The sequence below is a fragment of the Glandiceps talaboti genome, chromosome 18 (genome assembly GCF_964340395.1).
Source record: "Glandiceps talaboti chromosome 18, keGlaTala1.1, whole genome shotgun sequence".
Taxonomy (NCBI): Eukaryota; Metazoa; Hemichordata; class Enteropneusta; family Spengelidae; genus Glandiceps; species Glandiceps talaboti.
In genome coordinates, this window is record NC_135566.1 from 4,064,803 (window position 1) to 4,081,820 (window position 17,018).

Here is a 17,018-nt window from a genome sequence, read left to right on the forward strand (position 1 = left end):
CTGCCAGGAATCTTTGTATTTTGTTATTGAAAAACACAATTAACACTTCTTTGTTAATTTCAACAGATTGCACTACAACTGTTAGAGACGGCCATTGCACGTGGACAGTGGTTGATGTTACAGAATTGCCATTTGTTGGTTAAATGGCTGCGAGAGCTGGAGAAGGCATTGGAGAAATTGATCAAACCACATCCAGATTTCCGTCTGTGGTTGACCACTGACCCAACACCAGACTTCCCTATTGGTATTCTTCAACGTTCACTCAAGGTAGGTCATGTGAATTGAAAGGAAGGTCAAATAGATTGGGGTAGTGGATGGTACATGTGCATGTATTTGTGTGTGTGTCTGTGTCTGTGTCTGTGTGTGTATGTGTCTGTGTCTGTGTCTGTGTGTCTGTGTGTTTGCATGCAGGCAGGTAGGTAGATAATGTGTCTATATGTGTATGTATGTATGCATACGTACGTATGTATGTATGTATGTATGTACGTACATAAGTGTGTACGTAAGTGCATATGTTGTATGTGCATGTGTGTGTGAGTGCAATGTGAATGCTTCTGTTGTGTATGTATATGTGCATGTGTATGTGTATATGTGTACATGTGAATGTCCATTTATTATGTGTGGATGTGTTTGTGTACATGTGTACCCATGTAAAAAAGCATCATCAAATCATACATTGTCTAATAATTCTATATTTCTATTTGACTTCTAGGTTGTAACTGAACCACCCAATGGACTCAAACTCAACCTACGTAGTACTTATCACAAGATCTCAGCACCTGCATTGGAAGAGTGTGAACATCATGCATTCAAGCCTCTTGTCTTCACTCTAGGATTCTTCCATGCCGTGGTACAGGAAAGACGTAAATACGGCAAAATTGGTTGGAATATCGCGTACGATTTCAACGAATCTGACTTCCATGTCTGTATGAGTATTTTGAACACATACTTAACTAAAGCACATCAGAACAATGAAACCAAGATTCCATGGAACAGCTTGAAATATCTAATTGGTGAAGTAAGTATTGTACTGGTATCATAGGTTTTGGTAGAAAATCTCCTTAAATTCTCCAAAGCTCCTACGATTTTATAACTCAGGAGAGAGGAAAACAGTAAAATTTCTTGGATAATTATTATGTCTGAATACAGCAGTGTACCTACTATTACTAAGATAACAGGAGTTAAAGTTCAATAAAGTGTGAGCTGTGTAAGTGTGCAGACACCATGTTTTTTCCATTAAGTCCAAACACAGTTGATTGTACAAGATTGAAAACTTAACAATAACGTAACACATTCGTTGTGTACAAAAATAAACAACTATGAATACCTATGCAGCACACTCAGCCAGAAATATAGTTTTGCCACATCTGTTATTAAAAGGAAATAACAGACTGAATTTTCCTTCACAAAAGTAAGTATTTAATCCTTAAAAGTGTTCCTAATCTAGAAATATGGTAAAAATACACAGCAACAACTTTTGTGGCATGTTTGCTCCAGACCACCCATTATAACCATATAGCAATTTGAAGATAACAATAACTTTGAAAGTTATTGTTATAGACAACCCTAGAATAGAAATAACGATCCCATGCTAAGATTTTCTTCCTCTTTGTTTACTTACTAGGTAATGTATGGTGGCCGTGCCATCGACAGCTTTGATAGACGTGTTTTGAACACATACATGGATGAATACATGGGAGATTTCATCTTTGACACTTTCCAACCTTTCCATTTCTATGTTAATGAACAAGTGGACTACTGCATTCCAGAAACTGGTCCCCGAGATAACTACATGGGTATGAATAAAACTAAACATCAAAACTGTACTTCTTTACACCAGTGTAAAACAAATAAATCCCTTGTGTGCGAGATAATGTTTCATGGCATCTAAATCTACCATGGATTACTTTGAAGTGTCCCATGTGTCATTATCCAGACATACTGCTAACTGCTGTGTTTTCACCTTGCTGTAGTGTTCCTACCACCAGATAACTAAATAAAATGTGGTATCAAAGAAATGGCACTACAGGACATCAAAATACATGGATATCCAGTCAGTACTACATATTACAAATTTAACAATGTCTGTTGATTAATCTAAAGGGCAATGTTTCAATCCAAGGTCATTATCACATTAGTGTTTTCCTAAATTATGATTTTACATAAGATCATTTTTTGTTCTATTAAAACTAAGTTTGTCTACAGCTTTGCCAAAACAATTTTTTTTCACACCTAGCTTTAAATCCTTAATCAAAGTAAGTCTTTTTAAGAGACCATGTCAGTGTGTATCTACTTACATTATCTTATTTTTGTCTAACAGACTACATTGAGTCCTTGCCTTTGGCAAACACACCAGAAGTGTTTGGTCTTCATCCCAATGCTGAGATTGGCTATTATACACAGGCTGCCAGAGATATGTGGTCTCAGCTGATAGAGTTACAACCACAAACAGGTTAGTCAGAAAGTACCATAATAAATGACAATTTGACCTAAGGCTTTTTCATGGCACTGTCTAAGACCCACCACTTTGTTATTATGAGCATGTGATTTTTCTTTCATTTTCATTGTGTAATTCTGAATATGCAATTTAATTTTTTTTTTTAGTACCTCACTAGTCACAACCCTAATTATGTTGCATTGATGCATTCCAAGACCAGTGACTTAGCAAGGGTTCCTCCATATAAGTTTACCCTAAAATATTTTGCAACAATTTAGACCCTTAGGCAGAGGACCACAAGCTTTATATAAGACATTAACTAATATGCTCTGACTCACATGTACTGTTTGATATAATATGTGATGTATGTTGGTATAGTGAGAAAAGTTGCGTGGCTCCAAGGTACTCACTGCCATGATAATGTATACAATAGTATGGTATTAAAAGGGTTGATAGTTGCAATGTGTTGTGATAGTGAAACGACTTGCTTGGCCATAGCACCCTCACTGGCATGATAGTGTATACAATAATGTGGTAAAGGTTAATAGAGGTAGTTTGTTGGGATAGTGAAAAAGACTTACATGGCCCAGGACCATCACTGGCATATCACTGGCATGATAGTGTATACGCTAGCATGGCATTCTAAGATAAGGTGTAAGTTTGATATCTCTCCACCGTTTCATATCATTCCATCACAATTTTCATTTATAATACAGGAGAATCCAGCAGTGGAATCAGTCGTGATGACTTCATTGCCAACATTGCCACGGATATTCAGAGTAAGCTGCCAGAGCAGTTTGACTTGGATAAGATACGTAAGAAGTTTGGCCTTGAAATATCACCCACTACTGTGGTCTTGCTGCAAGAACTTGAACGTTTTAATAAGCTGTTGTCTAGGATGAGTAAATCACTTACTGAGCTTCAAAGGGTAGGTGGCATCTATTTTGTAACAACTCTTTATAATCAAATGAGATTGATTTTAAAAAATATATGAAATACCAGGTTTTGGATATGAAAGCAAATGTGGGGGTTGTAGTCATTATCTCAATAGAAGTAACTCATAACTGAAATTACAAGTAGAAGCCAACTTTCAAAGATTTTAACTATTTTGGTTCATAATTGGCCAATTAAAAGAAGTATGAACAAATACATGTAACTATGTAGCTATTACCGTGTGTTACAATCCTCTGTTATGAACAGGTTTCTTGACCTATAGCAACTTTTCATGTCATACTCTGGCACATGCTGCACAAATATAGTACAACATGGCACATATGAAAGTAACATTATGGTAACTTAACACTTTGCTTTAAAATGCTATTTTTCGGAATATAAACAAGTCATGCAAATCTTGAACTAAAAAAAGAACAAATCATAAAATTACACAATGTTTATTTATAAGGGAAATATGGAACAGGATTATAGCAGATTATCCTCAGATTATGACCAATGGCATACAGATTAGTAGACAGTGCTTTATTCATAATTCATATCTTGGTACAATAAATTTATTCTGACAGGCATTGAAAGGAGAAGTTGGTATGAGTAGTGAACTGGATGACGTATCCAAGGCCCTGTTCAATGGTCAGATTCCTAATATTTGGAGACGTCTTGCACCCGATACATTGAAATCGCTGGCTAACTGGATGTTGCACTTCCTAAAGAGACACCAACAGTATTCAACATGGGTAGGTTTTCATTCATACAATTTATACAAATTTTACTGTCAACAAGTGTTAATCATAAACCATACATTGTGTTTTTTCTTATTCTGTTAGCATATACAGCTGGGACTGTACTTGAGTTTAATCCCACTGATAAAAGACTGAGTCTGTTTCTTAGTTTAAAAGGGGGAGGGAACGGTCATGATGATATTATAAGATATGTCAGTTTATAATGAAGGCACCATGAATATTTAGTTTCATGAACATGTTCAGTAAACAGACTATTTTCATAATATACATGGAAAGTATACTTAGTCAATTTTTCTCAGAATGATTATTAGGAAAAGTGAAGTTTGGTTCTCTATCACGTTTTTCACTTTAATTAAAATGATTTAGTAAATGTTCAAGTCATTGAATTCTGAACTGGGCAATGTATCCTGTTCCAATACAATGGTTCCCGTGTTGAGTATTTCAGTCATTTGATTTCATTTTGTATCCGCAGGTAAATGAGAGTGAGCCAGCAGTGATGTGGTTATCAGGTCTTCACATCCCAGAGTCCTATCTGACTGCCTTGGTACAGGCAACATGTCGTAAAAATGGTTGGCCTCTTGACAGATCTACGCTATACACCATGGTGACATCATATTTAAATCCTGATGAAGTCAACGAAAGAGCTCACCAAGGTCAGTCATTTGTTTCTTGTAAATAGTTTATTTTGAAGGATGTACACACTCATCTTACCGTCTGAGAATATTGACTCACTCGTACCATTCCTGTAGTTAAGAATATCAAGTAATATGTGTTTTGTATAAGAATTGGTTTGAAAGAGGTGAGTATTTAGAACGTTTGCTTAGTTAAGAATAACAGTATGTCATTGAAGATGAAACACACTACCTTGTTCACACTTTATACCAGAATTTTCACCCACAATTCTTTGTTTTGCACAGGTTGCTTTGTGAGTGGCCTGTACTTGGAGGGTGCAGCTTGGGATAGGGAAGACAGTTGTTTGATTCGACAGAAACCAAAGCAGCTGATTACAGAGCTGCCAATTCTCAAAGTCATCCCCATCGAAGCTCACAGACTGAAACTTCAGGTTAGTCATACAAATATTTCTTTTTTAGAGTTGCCTTTAGGAATGATCCATGTCTGTTTTCCTTCCATCCTTGTTTGCATATGTGTGTCCATCCATGAACAGCCATATCTCAGACACTGACATCTCTATGTCAACCAAACCTGGCACAAATGTTAGACACTATGGGGTACATTTTACACATGTTGTTCGCTATAATTGTACAGGTGATATCTCTGTGCTTTCAATATGTGCCTGACTCTTCATATATGACAATGTGAATGTGGACAGGAAAATTAATTTGTCTATTTTTTTTTTTTTATTTATTTATTTATTTATTTATTTATTTATTTATTTCCAGAATAACATGCTTCACACACAAAATGTGATACAACATCTGATAATTCCCAAAACTATAATTACATATTATTATTTTATATAATTCCTGATAAGTCAAAACACTATAGGAAACAAATTAATGCTAACTATGATTTTAGAATGAATGTTATGTTACTATGTCAGAAATTACTGCCTTTGAACAGTCACGTCATTTCAAAAACAACTTAATTTAGAGTGTTAAACATTCCATTTTTAATATATTTCAAAACAAGTAATTTTGGTCGAAAAGTTATTTTTGCAACTGTGAGATGTTACTTGAACAAGACCCACTAATAGGAAAGGTAGCCATGTTTGGCTTCTGAGTATTTACCAGCAAATAGCTTTGAGTGTGTGTGGTCTACTTTATTTTCAGAATAAAACTCCTACACAAATAATTAAAATGGATTTTTTTTAATTGATTATATCTCAATGCCTTAATTTGTGTCTTACAGAATACCTTCCGTACACCAGTGTATACCACATCACAGAGGAGAAACGCCATGGGAGTAGGTCTGGTCTTTGAGGCTGATCTATCCACACATGAACACATCTCTCACTGGGTATTACAAGGCATTTCTCTCATCCTTAACACAGATTAGATTAAAAAGTAACTTGACAGCAATAAGCCATACTCTCAATGACTGCAAATTTAGTTCAGAATATTAATCACTCGTACAAACATCAATGAAAGAGACAATACACTAAACAGAGATATTTAACTTCATTGAGTTCCATCATGTGTTGATGTGTACACACAAGAATGGATGTTATAACACCATGTAAATGATATATTTTGTTAGTGTGAGTGATTTTAACATGAAACTGTAAATACTGTTCAATATTCAAGCTTCTTATCTGATGGCTTTGATGAATTGTAATTTAATAATTGTGTGTAATTACAAATTTTGATGTTCAAACTGTTTCCTTTGATAAAAGGCTTCAAGCTCTTTCATGTAACATTCTGTATTATAGAAATGATATATTCCGTCCAGTTTTAATACTCAGAAATATATAAAGAAACCTGTGTTTCTACTCAACATGTCTTGGTTTCCTTTCACAAAGATTTGCAATATATTCTAGACCATGCAGTAGCCTAGTATAGCGTCATTTTTGTTTTCATAATGTCCCTTCTTTTACCTCAGTGTAAATAATACAGGTTGACATCAAGTCATCTGTTCATACAGTCTGTTTGTACACCTGTGAAAATGAGAATGAAAGAAAAACCATTAGTGACTTTTACATTTTTCACACCCAATATTCCATAATAACAAATTAGCTCAAACGACACATGTATGTAACTATACAAATTTCAGAATGACCCACTTTAGCCCAGTCCAGACAATACATACATATACTCTTTACCCATGTGAATAGGACTTCTAAGATGTTAAAAAGAATTTCAAAAAGTCCAAAATACACCATTTATGCATTTTCACAAATATTAGAATGACTAACTTTAGTCCTGTCCAGGAAGTACATTTATACTGAGTTATCCATGTCAATTCAAACTTCAAGATATAAAAAAAATAAATTGAAATATATTTATACATTTCTAACTTAATGTCTAAAATTCTATTCTTAAAAAGAAATAAAGTGTAACTTCCATTAATGTGGTTTTGTTTGCAGACACAGAAAATATTCTTATGTGAAGAATGAACTTGTATTTTGTTTTGATGCACAATAAAATGTGTTTATTACTATATTTTAGTTATAATGTGTTTGTGTTTGCAGATTTGTATGGAATGCAAGTGTTTGAATAATATAGTGTATTGTTTATCATATGGAATATACTCATGTTAGACATAGGACCACAGTTTGATTAAAGACAAGTATGTTCCTGTAATACTGGATCCAGTTTAACATTAGACAAGACCCTTAAATAGTACTGTACATGTGATTGAACAGGATGGTCTGATATACTGTTTATCTGTTAATTCTGGCATGGTCATATAACTTGAAAAATGTTGAATGTTGTTACCTATCCCAAGTCACCTTTATGTTACTTGCCCAAAGTCATGTTTATGTTATTTATATAAAGTCACGTTTCTAATGATGTGAGAGGATGCATATAAAGCATACATGGAAAGGTTTCCTTCACATAGACGCAAGATAATTGTTATCATGATATGCTGGTGTCTGAGCATCCATACCTAGGAGTTAATTGGCTCTTGTTCGGTCCTGCTGCAACATCTACTTTACCCACTAAAGCTAATAGGATGATGCGAAACAACGCCAACAACCAAGGCCACTGCAGACATATCAAAAATAATAACTGCAATGATTCTTCCTCCGAATACATCGATAGAGTTATCAACATCAACACAACACTTACGACTTTCCAGCGAAAGAGAGTAATATACTGGCCTTCGTCGACGGTTGTTTTGGGAACATCTGGGGTCGGCAAATCATCTATTCTCACCCGATTCTTATTCGGGACTTTCCGCAAAGACCATAAAATAACTATAGAGGACTTCTACAGGCGGACATTTCGGATTGATGGGGTAAGGATTTTTGAAAATATTTCTAATGGCAATGGATACACTTTTGTCATTTTTTCAATTGCTCACTCAATTCCTTTCGTTTCCTGCAGTGTCGGTTCATTCGATCAAGAGTGAACGCAAAACGTAACTATCGGCTTTTCACAATCAATGCTTCACTCGTGGGGGAGGGTGGGGGAGGGTGGTTGTGGGACAAACATCGAAAGTTCCAGAACAATTTAAAAAGTAATCTTCATAAATGGCATTATATACATCGTGAAAACCCATTTCTTTACAGAGGTAAAAAAAAGGGGCGAAATTTCCACAGTTTGCACTGTTCATTGAATAATTTCCCATCGCAGATATATGTTTATAGAAGAAGCTAAGTAAAATTCTTACAGTTGTGTTTATTTTGTGGAAATGTTGCCACAGTAATTCATTAGTGAAAATCAAGCATTGATTGTGAAACAGATAGCCGACACCTTTATTACATGTAATATCACAGGTGGCTAGTTTCTATCTATCTATCATACCTATCTATATGTCTCTCTCTGTCCGTCCATCTACTACCTATCTATCCATCTATCCATCCATCCATCCATCCATCCATCCATCTATATATTTGTCTGTCTGTCTGTCTGTCTGTCTAGGTATCTATCTATCCACCCACCCATCCATCCATCCATTCATCTTATAATATGTCTCTGTCTCTGTCATTCTCGCAAACCAGAGTTATTATTTCTACCACTACATTTCGAAATAAGAGGCTTGTTAAGAATGTTGCCGTAAAACAGGCCGTGGTTTGCGACGATGTCTGTCTGTCAGTCTGATTTTGATTTTGGAGACATGATGGTAATAACCGCTACATTCATTCCATTAAAGGTTATATTACAAATGGATATGGTTGACACCTCTGGATTTCACTCCTTTCCTGCGATGAGGCGACTGGCAATTCAAAAGGCGAGGATTTTTGTTCTCGTTTACGCCATCGATGACTTGGAATCTTTCATCCAACTGCAGTACATTTATAAAGAAATCAGAGAGGAAAGAAGAGAGGAAAATTTACCCATCATAGTTGTTGGCAACAAGACAGATCTCCAGGGTCAACGAGAAATCGCCCCTGATGAGGTTGAAATGGTGTTTAAAAAGAGACCAGAGATTGACTTTTTGGAAACATCGGCAAAGGATGACGACAACATAGATCTTTTGTTTGAACGGATCTTCCACCAGGAAGTTATGAGAAAAGGTATATAAGGTGATAATAATATCACTGGGACGGTAAAGTAGGAAATATTGGACGTATCGACGAATGTATCTCATAGAATAAGAAAAGCTTCTTTTTGACAAAGATTAATGTAATGTGTACAGAAGGCTAAGGAACAACACAATACAATGTATTACTTTTCCTGTATACCAACAAGGCTGGTTCAGTAATTACATATCATTCGTTAAAGGGCTTATTTTACGATCTTTGAGAAATTTGAGGTAGGAATGACTTCATGGTATAATATATATTTAACATTTGAAAGCGAACAGAGCAACAGTTGAGGTGCAGTCAACGAAGCTGTTCTTACGCAATTTTTCAGTGGGTGGGTAATTTTTCGACTTGTAGCGGGAGGGGAGCAAACAAGAAAGAATTGCGGCGAAAAAATCATGATTTTGAGACAGTTGGTGAGGAAAACATGGAATTGTGGGGAGGGGCACACATTGAACTGTTGGTATTGTGGAAAGCACAAACATTTTCCTGGTGGAGTGTGGGTAAATCATTCACAATATTGGGTGGGCAGTGGGTAAGTTGAAACCCAGTGGGAGGGAGGGCAGATATCCTTCACCACCTGTGGGAGGGCACATATAAACAGTTAATTCCACTCCCCACAATTGTTTTGGAGGGCGATTCTATTAAAAACATCATTTTTAGTCTGAAACAACATATAATTAATGAAAACCTCAAATCTGACCATTGGCTGCACCTGACAGATGGAACATATCGAATAGTTTTCAGTAAAAATATGTAATGGATACTTATATTTTTGTCATTTTTTAGTTCTTTATTAGTTTATTTAGATGTGTGTGTGTGCGCATGTGTGTTGTCAAGTGCACTGATAGTGGGTTTACAGAAAATTTACGTTCTTCTCAACGGACAGGACTCCACTTATGTGACTTAAAACAGTTGGGTTTCTAACCGGAATATAAGATTATACAAGCGGTCTGAAAGATATTTATTCTTATATGTTTATGATCGTTTATATAAGACAAATTAAATATCAAAATTGTCATTCACCAATAACCACGAGTCTTTGTCATTTTTGTGGGCAACAGAAATGGTTGGTTTATATATGTTGGGTGTGAATAATGTTTGTAAATGATGGCATGTATTGACAAAAAAAAAATATATGATTATTAAAACGCCCCAAAAATTCCCCCACTTGGAAGGATGCCTTTGTATTGGCAACAATTATTCATGATCAACTTACCACTTTCCTTGAAAAATTTAATATTATTATAAATACCCATTATGGATTCCAAAAACACATAGCACAAAACTTGCTTTAGCTGATTTGGTTTCTGACATTACAGACAAAATGGACAATGGTTTTAATAGTACATTTGGCATCTTTATTGACCTTAAAAATACTTTTGATACCATTGACCACCAAATTCTTTTGATACCATTGACCACCAAATTCTTTTGATACCATTGACCACCAAATTCTTTTGATGCCATTGACCACCAAATTCTTATACAAAACCTGTCCTATTATGGAATCAGAGGTCGAACTCTCCACTGGTTCCAAAGCTATCCGGAAAATCACCCAACAGGTTTATGATGAGGCCCAGGCTTTCTTTTAATCATGTGTCTGACATAATGTACATCTGTCTGGATCCTCACTATTGACATTCACCATATCAACAGTATCTTCTTCCTCAGTCACACTTAGCTGCTTGACTTTAGTATCAACACTACTGGGACTGACAGCATACCCCATTTTGGTGAGACGCTTGTGAGACTAAAACAGAAACGTAATACAATGTTAACAATGTGTACAGAGGTTACTGCAATAATAATAATAGTAATGTTGGTGTTTATATACAGCGCTTAGCACTTTCCCACTGTGCTCAAAGCACTTTGCAATTATTACCCCTGGCACAACAGCCTTAACTTTGTACTTCCTCAACTCCCTGGGGAGCATACAATCCATTGTGGCCTTTATATGAGTATAGGATTAAAGTATTCACATTGCAACCTCTATCCTACCAGGTCCCCAATTATACAGCTGGATTGACAATACATTGTGAGAGCAACACAGGCAGTAAATGCAAACAGTATATCTATGCATGCATTAGATACGTCATCTATTATCAACTACAATTACGTTTCCTACAAAACAACATATTTTAACTCAGGTAAATAAAAACTCCGAAAAAAAACCCAACATATCAATGGCACACTAGAACCAGCATCATGTCATACAACTAAACAACAAATTTGATATACGTACAACATATGTGTTTCAGCAAACAATGCACAGCCATAACAATATTGCAAACTTTGATTGACATGAAGTAAACATTTAAAAATTATTTATTACCCTTTCTGACAGCCCTCCATTTTTCAATATAAAACCAATGTGATATGCTAAAGCTGACATGTGCTTTGATCTGGTCTTCAAGATGGGACTAATCACACATCCAAATCGGTATTTGTCTGTGTAGGTTGGCACCAATATATTGATATTAATAGCTGCACAAATCACTGCAAATACAACTGGACAAACAGTTCTACACTCCTCAAAAAGTTGTTCAAATGAAAAGTCATGCAGACCTTCTCTGGTTGTCTTGCATAGTACAGAATTGAACTGGACTGAACATACTGCATTAACCTACAAGCAAAAACAGAATTTGCATTTATAAATACACAGAAGACAAGAAATAATCACAATACTGATTTCCTTTACCCAAGAATATTTGTTATTATACTACCTACAGCAATGAGTGACTTTGTTGAACACATTTAAACTTAGTTGCTGTACCCACCTCTCTTTCTATCACTGGCACCAGATGCTGACAAAGTGCCTTGGTATTTAGTCCAATGGCTGTTTTGACTAATGTAGTGGTATCTTGGGCAACAATAGCCCTTGCAGCCTTGTGAAACACTGGGTCTATGATTTTGTCACGTGTAGCAGATGGTGTTACAATGGTGATCTATGAAGAAAGCAGATAATGCTGATGATAAAACCTTAGTTTCTGTAAGATGTGAAGAGAAGGGCCTACATGCCAGCATTTATTAATATGTTTGTGAAATCATTGCATTATTATTTATTATTTAGATCACCATTACCTTTCTGTACACACTTTACTGAGCATGTAATTGTATGTGTTTACCCCAACACAAACTTGTGTGATTGTTCTTTATGGTATACTGTGTGATAAATTGTAAGATGTGTTGTGTTGTTCTGCCCTCACTGGCCAGTGGGAGGGGTTGACCAATGTGTGAGGGCACCCTGTCATGGCATACCTTACAGACTGTACAAGTACTAATACAGCAACACTCTACTGATTTTGTTGGTAAATTGGGTTGACAAAAAACAAACATACTTTGGCATGCAATGAGTTACCTGTATTTGAGTCTTTTCTGATGGCAAGGGAAGAGATTGTCTTGCTGTTTTCTTGCTGCCAGTTTTTGCTTGTTTACCTTGGGGACCAGGAGGAAGTGGTGGTATCATGACCTGTTCAACTACTAGAATACTTGGTGACTGGGGAACAAATGTGGAAGTATGTGGTCTTTTTCTACTGGGGGTACTTGGTCTTATCTCAGTGGGGGTACCATGACTTCTCTTCTGTGATGTTAAGGTCTTCAACTGAAGTTTGGCCTTTAAAGTTTCTTTAACTTCCTTCACAGTGTTTATACATTTCAAAAGTTTTCCAGTGAGGCTTTGACAAACGATACATACAGATGCCTGTTTTGACACAGTCACATCAAGACAAGTCGATAGTGTTATGCAATCACTCTCCTTCACCTTTCGTTTTCGAGTGTTGCCCTTCACAACCTTGCCTTTACTGTTCACAAAATCGTCAAGGAAGCTAAAACCACACACAAAACACTCATCAGCTGATTCTTGGTGCATTGTTTGAGGTGTTACACTTGTCATCATAGACTCCAAAAGACAACCTGTCTAAAAATAATAACGCAATTGATTTTTTAAAATGTTATTTTACAGATTACTAATGTCGTGGCACATTGTGAAGGTTTTTCCTAAGGTAAATATAGAAGTAATGAAGCGTGTGCTATATAGAACACTGACGAACTTCGTAATGTAACAACAACAACAACATTATCAATATCATCATCATCATTATTATCATCATCATCATCATCACAACATTTTGCAACATAAGTATTAAGCAAATCTGTCATATAATGTGCACATCTATTGTGTCAGTGTCTGTCCTTGAATGTAACATAAGCACGTGTATCTTGAGGACCTATAACCATGGAGGTAGAATCACAGTCCTTCATATAGAAAAACGAGTAACTTACAACGGCAAAATCATATCATATGGGAGCTCGTATCCATATCCGTCGTCTGCATCATTTTTTCAACGACCTCTTTCGCCGTTAAATTCGATAAATATGACGATCAAACCACACTTTATAAAAACTGTAACGCTTACATTTCATAAAACCTACCATCAACTGCCAGATATTCCAAAGGAAAATGTAAATTTTGGAGACTTTTTCTGTATGCCTGTAACACAACAAGCACGAAACAGTCTTGACAAATCACCTTTGACCTCCATGTCAAGTCAAGCTATCGAGTCGTTGATTGGTAAATTATTCTCACGTGACTCAAGTGCAGCTCTCACTACACATGTGCGTCACGTCAAAACAACAACAAGAAGGTCGACTTATTTTCACGCGCGCCTTATGTTCATGAGAATCGCGTGGAACGGAAGTTACAAAGAGTTATGATGTCGACCAAGAAATCAATGTTCGTTATTTTTATGATGCGCCTAGGCACATGAGGCAGTAATATTCTGTTTCAGGTACGTACCGAGAATTCTAGACTAAATTATCTAAATGGGTAAAATCGTCAGACAATGACGTTCCCGACAATTGTCATAAAATGCTAACCATGCTAAAATATTATGTATCAAAAAAATGTCATGAAAATGCACACCTATGTAAAATCCTAAAAAACTTCTATATAAAAATTGAAAAGACTTATATTACCTAAATATTCGTAGACAAACCCAAATTCAAGGAGGGGGCAAGGGTAATCCTAACCCGTACCCACGCACAGCATTTACATGGAATTGGAAGTATACTAGTAATACTATGAAGTTCAATAAAAGTGTTCCTGATCTGAAAAATTAAATATAATACATGTAAAGTAGTCCTTTATCAAATAAATGAAAAAGTTCAAAATTAGTCGCGCAAATCCAGGTGTCTTCTCAAGTTGTTCTTCAGGGTTCGTGTATCCAAAGTTGGCGCGCGCGCCACCAGCAGTCGAAACGCAGGTCACCCAATCATGTTCTCATCTTTGTAGCTTTCCACGAGGTCACAGGCGCTGGGGGCGAGCGGGAAATGCTTCTTCGGGTTGGGTGGCAGGAACTTCCTAGTCCTCACACACATATTTCACCATGTCTTTAGCATTTGTCAGCCTCAGTAAAGTTGTGCTAAAAAGTACATTTTCTATGCCAAATTTCATGACCATTTTGATTTGAACAATTTCCATCTCTAGACACCTTAAAAGTAAATAACATCTCACACACACATATCAAGATCCTCTATCAAGGCAATCCAACTGGTTACAACTTCTTTGCATACACATCTAGCCAGAATGCTTATTACAATTTCATTTGCTAACATCGACAGCAGTTCACAATTATCAGCTGTGTTATGTTCAGTTATTAGTCTAGATGCTATCCATGGCATCACATCTCGAGGTGAAGCGATACATAGATGATCTGATGTTTGCACATGAAAGTAACAATCATGCAATACTCAAGACATACAATACAGACAGGACCTGGGTGATCTGTGATGCATTTTATCATATTTTTTTATTTACATGAAATATTAAAGTAGATCATTCCATAAATTAACATCCCACTTATAAAATGCTATTATTGCGTCATGACATTTTTCAACATTTGTAACTCTGTATATACATTTTGTTCACAGATTTATTTAGTTCTTTACAGTGAATAATGTGTAGCATCCAAGTGAGTGATTCCATAGTTGATGCAATCAGTTCCATATTTTGTATGACAAGCATTACAATCTAATCTGGGTAACAACACAAAAAGAAAAAGTGCAATGAAATAAAGTAACTCCATGACTCTAAATTTGATTATTTCCTACAAATCTACTACATAGTTTTGAATATTAGTATTGGGTGTAATTTTTACAAAGTTGTTTTGTGGTTCTTGAAGCACATAGTACCTTTGACAAGCACAGTGCAATAATATCATGTTAAGTGTTACATGACCACACTGAATTTTTTTAATGAAAAATTTCTTTTTTAAAGCAAAACTACTCTCAGAACTGTGAACTTTTGTGAGTGATATGTAATTTGAAATGAATCAATAATACTGTTCAATATGTTATGTCTTTTCTGTGTGTGGACATAACCATCAGAAAAATCTTTCAGGGGCACAATCTGAGTTTAAACATTTTGGGCAATGCTTCCTGCCTGATGTATACTAATTTACTGAAGCACAGATAATCATCACTCACTATCAACATATAACGGTCAGACATCAGACTGTGGACAAACGGAACCTGTTCAGTTTTATGGCCTCTTTACATATAGTTCATGTTCACAAACAATTTCCAGTTCCCCTGTCATTTCATGTACACATAAAGAGGCTTTAAAACTGTTCTTATCAAACTATGAAATGTAATAGAAGCCTCTGTTGTTCCATCAAGCTGTGCCATTTTAAAATGTTATTAATCCATTTCAATTGTTTACTTTCCCTGTTTGTAACAGGTTCCATTTGTCCACAGTCTGATGTCGGCAGTTGTAACTCCAACCTGGTATTCGGGCATAGCATATAATGTTTGGATGACAGAATGTAGTGAACAGATACTGAAATATCAAAGAAATCTCTGTTCTGCTTTCAACTGTGCTAACAATGGCAGAAGATAATATTTAATGTCATCAACATTATAACAGTTCCATTCAATAGCTTATATCAACATGTCACAACACTAGTTTTAGTTCGTGTCTATTTTAGTAAATCGAAACCTCAATTGCTGCTGTCGCAAGTATTTCCATCCAAATTTATAAAATATTATAAACTTAGTCTGTGCCACTTTAATCATGAAAGACACCAGGGCATACAAAGTCTTGATGTAACACAGCAAACTATGTAAACCCCAAAGTCTTGATGTAACTTAGCAAACTATGTAAACCCCCCAGTAATCTAAGAAGTTAACCCTTGTGGAAGAGAATGACAAACAAAATATAACACTTATGGGGTGCAATGATATAACATTTATATAAAAATCTTACTAATTTTAATTATCCTAAAACATTTATATATAAAAAAAATGAGAAGCTGAAGTCCTCTCAGCAAGTCTTTGGTAATTTGCATTGTTTACTGGTGGGTAGTTTTTGAAGGTTTGTTTTTGGTACTCTTACTCAACATTTTACATGTTGCTCCCCCTGCACCCCCCCCCCCCCCCATTTGTATCTTTTTGACATAACTTGTGTAACCCAATTGTTTTGATGAATTTATAATTTATTGTCAGTGAATTTACAATCACACACAACAATGCTGTATATTATTCATACTCAATACATTACTTGACTGTGCTTTACAAGCCCTGGTTTGGGCTAGGAGCCAGGGCCCACCGATCTATTTTTGATAAGTTACAGATTCACTCTTTTTCACGGTATCTCCCCATCAAACTTATGAATGGCAATATGTTTATCAAGTCCTAGCTGAAAGAGTTTAGTGGTTCAACTTTGTTACTTGTAACATGT

At 35.8% G+C, this 17,018-nt stretch overlaps 3 protein-coding genes across 5 annotated transcripts in view; 2 read left to right on the forward strand and 1 right to left on the reverse strand.

Annotated features, from left to right (window-relative positions):
- The window catches only part of LOC144449068 (dynein axonemal heavy chain 10-like), a 57,408-nt gene extending 50,185 nt beyond the window's left edge, over positions 1-7,223 (forward strand). For all 3 annotated transcript variants that reach the window (XM_078139482.1, XM_078139483.1, XM_078139484.1), the window contains 9 exons: positions 67-267; positions 713-1,018; positions 1,625-1,796; positions 2,321-2,452; positions 3,154-3,365; positions 3,958-4,125; positions 4,604-4,784; positions 5,049-5,194; positions 6,001-7,223. In XM_078139482.1, coding sequence (XP_077995608.1) covers positions 67-267; positions 713-1,018; positions 1,625-1,796; positions 2,321-2,452; positions 3,154-3,365; positions 3,958-4,125; positions 4,604-4,784; positions 5,049-5,194; positions 6,001-6,147 — 1,665 coding nt within the window. In that variant the 3' untranslated portion in view covers positions 6,148-7,223. The remainder of the gene's footprint in view (positions 1-66; positions 268-712; positions 1,019-1,624; positions 1,797-2,320; positions 2,453-3,153; positions 3,366-3,957; positions 4,126-4,603; positions 4,785-5,048; positions 5,195-6,000) is intronic.
- A 1,651-nt stretch (positions 7,224-8,874) lies between these two features.
- Positions 8,875-9,279, forward strand: LOC144449261 (GTP-binding protein Di-Ras2-like). Its single transcript, XM_078139774.1, has one exon. It carries the CDS (start codon positions 8,875-8,877, stop codon positions 9,277-9,279), a length of 405 nt encoding a protein of 134 aa, XP_077995900.1.
- A 1,225-nt stretch (positions 9,280-10,504) lies between these two features.
- On the reverse strand, positions 10,505-13,781 carry LOC144449430 (uncharacterized). The gene is made up of 5 exons (XM_078139962.1): positions 13,715-13,781; positions 12,642-13,195; positions 12,061-12,228; positions 11,616-11,906; positions 10,505-11,033 (listed from the first exon to the last, which is right to left on the reverse strand). The coding sequence occupies exons 2-5, from the start codon at positions 13,176-13,178 to the stop codon at positions 10,872-10,874; spliced, it is 1,158 nt and encodes a 385-aa protein (XP_077996088.1). The 5' UTR covers positions 13,179-13,195; positions 13,715-13,781; the 3' UTR covers positions 10,505-10,871.
- Between the last annotated feature and the right edge of the window lie 3,237 nt (positions 13,782-17,018).